This window comes from Selaginella moellendorffii, unplaced genomic scaffold (genome assembly GCF_000143415.4).
Source record: "Selaginella moellendorffii unplaced genomic scaffold, v1.0 SELMOscaffold_63, whole genome shotgun sequence".
In the NCBI taxonomy this organism is placed as follows: domain Eukaryota; kingdom Viridiplantae; phylum Streptophyta; class Lycopodiopsida; order Selaginellales; family Selaginellaceae; genus Selaginella; species Selaginella moellendorffii.
Genome location: NW_003314324.1, coordinates 1,021,691 through 1,028,228, shown reverse-complemented (window position 1 = coordinate 1,028,228; position 6,538 = coordinate 1,021,691). Strand labels below are relative to the sequence as shown.

The 6,538-nt window shown below is 45.0% G+C and overlaps 1 protein-coding gene across 1 annotated transcript; it reads left to right on the top strand.

Moving 5' to 3' along the window:
- Positions 1–2,945: 2,945 nt before the first annotated feature.
- Positions 2,946–6,264, top strand: LOC9644989 (valine--tRNA ligase, mitochondrial 1; the record flags this gene model as incomplete). The annotated part of the gene is made up of 13 exons (XM_024689719.1): positions 2,946–3,019; positions 3,065–3,137; positions 3,198–3,263; positions 3,325–3,570; positions 3,634–3,713; positions 3,762–4,119; positions 4,171–4,341; positions 4,399–4,589; positions 4,642–5,044; positions 5,094–5,345; positions 5,393–5,890; positions 5,948–6,061; positions 6,118–6,264. Coding segments are annotated over exons 1-13 (2,670 nt in total), but the record flags the coding sequence as incomplete, so codon positions are not given.
- Between the last annotated feature and the right edge of the window lie 274 nt (positions 6,265–6,538).

Below are 6,538 nucleotides of genomic sequence, written 5' to 3'. Positions count from 1 at the left end.
AAAGTTGTTGGAACATTATTCAAACTAAACGGTATCACTAAAAACTCGTACAAACCAAATGGTGTACAAAAAGCAATCTTAGGAATATCTTCTTCGGCCATGGGTATTTGCCAGTATCTAGAAGTAAGATCTAGCTTGGTGAACCAACGACTTCGCCTCAGACGATCCAAGAGATCAATAGTGTGAGGAAGAGGGTACACATCTGGGATCATCACTTCATTTAACGGATAATAGTCAATGTAGAAATGAATACTCCCATTAGGCTTCGTCACAAGATGAGGTTCACATGCCCAAGGACTCCGCGACTTCTGAATAACACCCTTGTCTAACATCTTCTTGACATTTGCATGTAAAATCTTGATTTCCTTGGGTGACTAATGACGAACAGGAACATTGATTGGACGAGCATCCCCGGTTGGAATCGGATGACGTGTGGCAATCTTGGCCCCAGATGATTAGTCAAATTCAAATAAATCAGAATACTCCTTCATGAGTTAGTCAACTGCTGCAACACAAAGATCGTCGGAGGGATCGGAAAAGGGAAAAGCAGAACAAGACAGAAATATAGGAGGAAATAGTGGGGGAACAAAAGTAATGGAAGCAGAGGTAAAAGTAAAGGGACAAAAAAGTACGGAAGTGAAAGAAATGGATGAAACATAAGGAAGTATGAGACAAGGGGGAGAAGCCTCAAAATCACATTTGGCATGATTGTGCTGCAACTAATCTATACCAAGAATGAGGTCAAAAGCTTAATTAGGCACCACTCGCAATAACTGCAACTCAAGCTCGAGATCACCCATATGCACAACTAGGTCTACCTCATCCTGTGCACATGCATGTGTATTGCTATTGCCATAAAGAATGAAAATTGGTTCCGTCACACGACACAAGTGGCAATAAGTTGAGCAATAGAAGATAAACTTGAACCTATATCAACCAACACGGAGAGAATAGAAGACCTCTTGTTATGTAAACGAACTTGGAAAGTAAACACTGGATGAACCGATGCCGAGTGAACCCCTTGATGATACTCCCGAAAGAAAGATGGAGGGGTCATTGGCTTATTCGCGCAAGGTCCCTCCATTACTTGCGCAACTCCTCATTTCCCGGATGCATCTCAGTGTCCAAACCTTCCACTGCAGCAGCACTAACAGGACATTGCTAACACTAAGGTCTCCACCTAGGAAATGGAAGTCACCAATCCGGAAAACGCCGACAATACCTATAAATATGACCAACTTCATCACACGCCTAATATCGAACATCACAGCCACGACCACGTCCTCGCCCTTGTTCTTGGACTTAAGCAGCAATAGCATCAACCTCTATTGGAACAAGACCATCACCCATAAGAAGTGAAAGCTGAAGGACGTGCAGTAAGAAGTGGAAGAGGCGATATCTCATAATGTTGTGCCAAGCGAAGAGCATCGTCAAGGGTGGCGGGAGTAAGTGCATGCACAAGTCTGACAAGATCGTGATGAAGTATTGGCCACAACATTCCTAACTTGATCCGCTCCAACATATTTGGCTCTGCACGAAGCAAAAGATTTTGGAAACGAACGCCAAATTGTATCATTGACTCAGATGGCCCTTAGCGAAGATGATGCAATTGTTGGAAGGCATCATCACAGTTGTCGGCATGTCCGAAGACACGTTTAAAAACGTCCAGGAGAACACTCCAATCCCCACGAGTGGCTACGCACAAACTATTGTACCACTACAACACCATCCCTTGGAGACACGTGGGAAACTCATACAAACGTCGAGCATCATCCCAAAAATGATATATGGCAATCACTATGAAGTGATTGAACCAATGGTACACATCATCCCCAGGATTCATGCAAAAGAACTCCAGCCGAATGTGAAGATTCGCACCAAGAGTATGAAGAGTTATACCACATGCCATGAACACCGCCATCAACTAAGTTTGATTGTTCAATTGCAAGCACATAGCATCAAGCAATTGTACCAACTGCTACTCCTAAGTCAAAGGAGGAGATTGCTGATCTACCATGAAGACGAATAAAGAAAGAGCAAAAAAAGAGAAATGACAAAAAGCTAGAAAGAAATGGTAAATTTAGACAATGCAAAAAGCTAGATTTAAACCAAAATCCTAAAAAGAAATAACAAAAGAAAGGAAATGGAAAAAGCTAGATTTAAACGATGCAAAAGCTACATTTAAACCAAATTCCCAAATCTAAGCACTCCTCAGGGACAATCAAAGGTGCCCTTCACCTCCACCAATGTGAGTGTTTGGAATATGAAAAGGGAATACAAAAAATGTGCATATCAATTAACCCAAAAACTTTAGTTTATATATAGAAGCGAGTGGTCCGGATTAAAACCAATCCGACGGCTACCAAAATCCCACTATGCTAATATTAGTATAGGGCATTGTAGCTGTACACTTGGCCCTCACGAACCAATATATCAAAGTAATTTTTTTTCACCTTGATTCAGTTTATGATAGTGATTTATTTCTCAACCAAAAAATGTTAAAGTATATATTTATCTTGATATATTTCTTAATTCAGAATTTAAAAATTTAATATATCAATGCTAGTCACTTGTAAAAGACAATAATGTATGAAAATATTAGTGATATTTTAATTGAGAAATACTATTAGAAAAATGACAAGTTTCAAAGGGCATTTGCTGAAAACAAAGGAGCCAAGGTAATAGAAAATCACATAACTCCATTGATTTAATTGATCATTACAGCTTATTTATTGCCAAGATACTAGAGAAATCCTGGGAGTTCCACGAGGCTTCCAATGCCATGGCTTTAGTGTAGGTTGTTTTTAAAAAAATAAAGGAAAAATAAAATTACACTCCAACAAACCCTAAAACCCTGAAATTAGGGTTCTTTGTGTGGGGTGGCGCCGTGCGACTTTCGCGTCCACCAGCAGCAGCCGCATTGGAATCAATCGATACCCTTTTGGGTAATGGCGGCGGAAAAAAAGCGCCTGGATCCAACAATGGAGCCGGGCTACAATCCTGCGGACGTTCAGGCTGGGTAAGTGTCTCGGTCATTTAGCAATCTCATCCGCTTCTTCTTTAGCTGGTATTCTTGGTGGGAGGCGTGTGGATTCTTTGGAGCGGATGCGGCCAGTACTGAACCAAAATTCGTTATGGTAGAAGAAATGTAAACGTTTTTACTTCGTAGTGAACTCTCATCCTTCTTCGTGGCGAAGGTGTTGCCACCACCAAACGTGACGGGGCATTTGCACCTCGGCCATGCTCTTACCGTGTCTGTGCAGGTATAGCCGGTTTTGGTGTAACATCGATTTTTTGTAACTCTTGTGTTGGTGTGTGATTTAGGATGCTCTTGTCCGGCATTCCCGAATGAGCGGCCGCGTGACTTTGTGGTTGCCTGGAGTCGATCATGCAGGGATTGCTACGCAGGTGGTGGTCGAGAAGAAGCTCGCATCCACGCAGAATCTTACCCGGCATGATCTCGGGAGAGATGCGTTTGTCGAGAAAGTTTGGGAGTGGAAGACAGAGTATGGAGGAGCCATTTGTTCTCAACTCCGGACAATGGGAGCATCGCTAGATTGGTCTCGAGAGGTTTACAAGCTTTTTTTCCCCTCCCTTTTTTACCATCTCGCAATTAATTGTTCTTCCGGACAGTGCTTCACAATGGATCTGCAGAGGTCACGCGCTGTAACTGAAGCTTTTGTGCGGTTATATAAAGCGGGACTGATTTACAGGTATGTGTACATCAACGTGAGTGATTGACTACGTTTTTCTTGTCTTAGGGCCAACCGCATGGTCAAGTGGGACTGCTCTCTCAAGACTGCCATCTCGGACATTGAAGTTGAGCACACAGGAGACGTTGAGGCTACATCGCTGTCGGTACCCGGCTATGACAAGAAAGTCCCATTTGGTTGGATGTTTCATTTTGCGTATCCGGTGGAGGGCAGCTCTGAAGAGATTGTGGTTGCCACCACGCGACCGGAAACCATGTTTGGAGACACCGCTGTTGCTGTTCACCCAGACGATCCGAGATTTGCACATCTTCACGGGAAGTTCCTCGTTCATCCGTTCAACGGGAGAAGGATTCCCGTCATAAAGGACTCGACAGTGAAGATAAATGAAGGTACTGGAGCTGTAAAGGTATGTGGTTTTTTCTTTCTTATACTACGTGATGCCATTCTCTTTTTGCAGATTACTCCGGCACACGATGAAAAGGATTTCGAAAGAGGAAAGAGGCACGGTCTTGAGTTTATCAACATCCTCACGGACGATGGAAGGATCAACGAGAATGGCGGCCATGAATTTGAGGGCCTCAAGCGCTACATTGCTCGGGAACGAGTTTTGGAAGCTTTAGAACGCAAGGTAAAAGAAAGCTTGGTTTTGGTAACTTTAATGAACTCTAAGGATTGGTAACTCCAGAAACTTTTCCGAGGGAAGTTTCCTCACAAGAAGCCTCTTGCCATTTGTTCAAGGTCAAGCGATGTGCTGGAGCCGATGATGAAGCCTCAGTGGTACGTGGATTGCAAGGAAATGGCTGCGCGAGCCTGTGAGGCCTTGAGAAACAACGAGCTTCAGATTGTTCCGTCGTCTTTTGCAGACATCTGGTTCAGGCAAGTTCCTTCTCTTTTTGCGCGTTCTTATTTGTCATGTTTTGTTGTGAAGGTGGCTGGAAAATATTGAAGACTGGTGTGTATCTCGCCAGCTTTGGTGGGGACACAGGATACCCGCCTGGTATGCCGTATTGGACGCGAACGAAGATCAGACGTTTGGAATCTACGATGATCACTGGGCGGTTGCAGACTCCGAACAGGCTGCAGATGCAGAGATCAAGCAAAGATTTCCGGGTGCTACGTTCAAGTTGCAGCATGACCCCGATGTTCTTGATACGTGGTTTTCATCGGGACTTTTCCCATTCTCCTCGCTTGGATGGCCTGATTCTACAGCCGACTACGCTGCCTTTTATCCCACAACAGTTTTGGAGACGGGACATGATATATTGTTTTTCTGGGTGGCGCGGATGGTGATGCTGGGGACACAGCTGACCGGCCAGCTTCCTTTCAAAACGGTATGTTTTAGCAGTTTTCGTTGGACAAATGGGAAACGTTGGTATGCAGGTTTTGCTGCACGGGATGGTGAGGGATGCTCACAAGCGCAAGATGTCCAAGTCCCTGGGAAACGTGATTGATCCTCTTGACGTGATATCCGGGATATCTTTGGATGATTTAGTGGCCAAGTTAGCTCTGCTCAACCTGCAACCGTCAGAGCTCAAACAAGCCACTGAGGGGCTCCACAAAGATTTTCCTCGAGGGATCCCCGAGTGTGGAGTCGACGCTCTGCGGTTTGGACTTATCGCCTATACAGCACAGGTATGGTTTTCTTGCATCTTGTTGTTTGACGCCATCCTGTTTTGCAGGCCGAGAACATGAACTTGAACATCCAGCGGTTTCTTGGCTACCGCCAGTGGTGCAACAAGTTGTGGAATGCTGTCCGTTTTGTGAGACTCAACTTTCATGACGGCTTTGAGCCAGAGGAAGATCTCGACATATCCTCGCTTCCCTGGTCCTGCAAATGGATTTTGTCCTCCTTGAACGACATAGTCTGCAAGATCAACAAGAGTTTTGCTAGATATGATTTATCTGGAGCCTCAAGCGCAGTTTATTCGTGGTGGCAATACTCTCTGTGCGACGTCTTTATCGAGCTAGTGAAGCCGCTTCTATCTTCCGAGGAGCTGGGGGAGGATGGTAAAGCTGCTACGAGGTCCACTCTATATATTTGTCTGGATTCGGGATTACGCATGCTGCACCCGTTTATGCCGTTCATTACCGAAGAGCTGTGGCAGAGGCTACCTCACAAGAAAAAGAGTGAAGAGCGGTCTTCGATTATGACCGCAAGCTATCCCACAGAGAAGCCGGTAAAAACCATGATTCTTTTGACACTACCTAACGTTGTTCTTTTCCTTTGTCTTCAGGGGTGGAGCAATCACGAAGTTGAGAAGGAGATGGAGCTTATAAGCTCCGTCGTAAAGACAGCACGGAGTCTTCATGCAGCTGCAGAGCTGAAGCCAAGGCAAAGGTTTGCATTCGTCGTCCTTTGTAGCCCATTGTATTCTTGACGCGCTATGCGGATGCCAGGCCAGAGTGTTACCTTGTTACTGAAGACGAGGACCGGGCGGGGCTCTTCAACTCCAAAGTTTTGGAAGTTTTAACGCTGGCGAAGCTTTCTTCTGTGAAGGCAAGTAAGCTCCTGTTTTCTGGTCGGTGTTCTCACTGTGATTTGCAGGTTGTGAAAAGAATCTTTGAAGTTCCTCCCGCCTGTGGCATAAGTGTTATCGATGGGAAACTGTCTGTCTGCCTCGTGTTTGAAGGCTTATCAATTGTCCGTCGTGAGCTGGACAAGCTCGTCACGCAACAGGAAGACGATCGCAGGTGATACACTCGCGTGAACTCCACAACTTGATTATGACACTGTGTTTTTGACAGGAAAGTGGAAGCTCTTGCAGAGAAGATGGCGGTAAACAACAACAACGCCGCACGAGGTGCCTTTGAGGCAAAGGTAACCA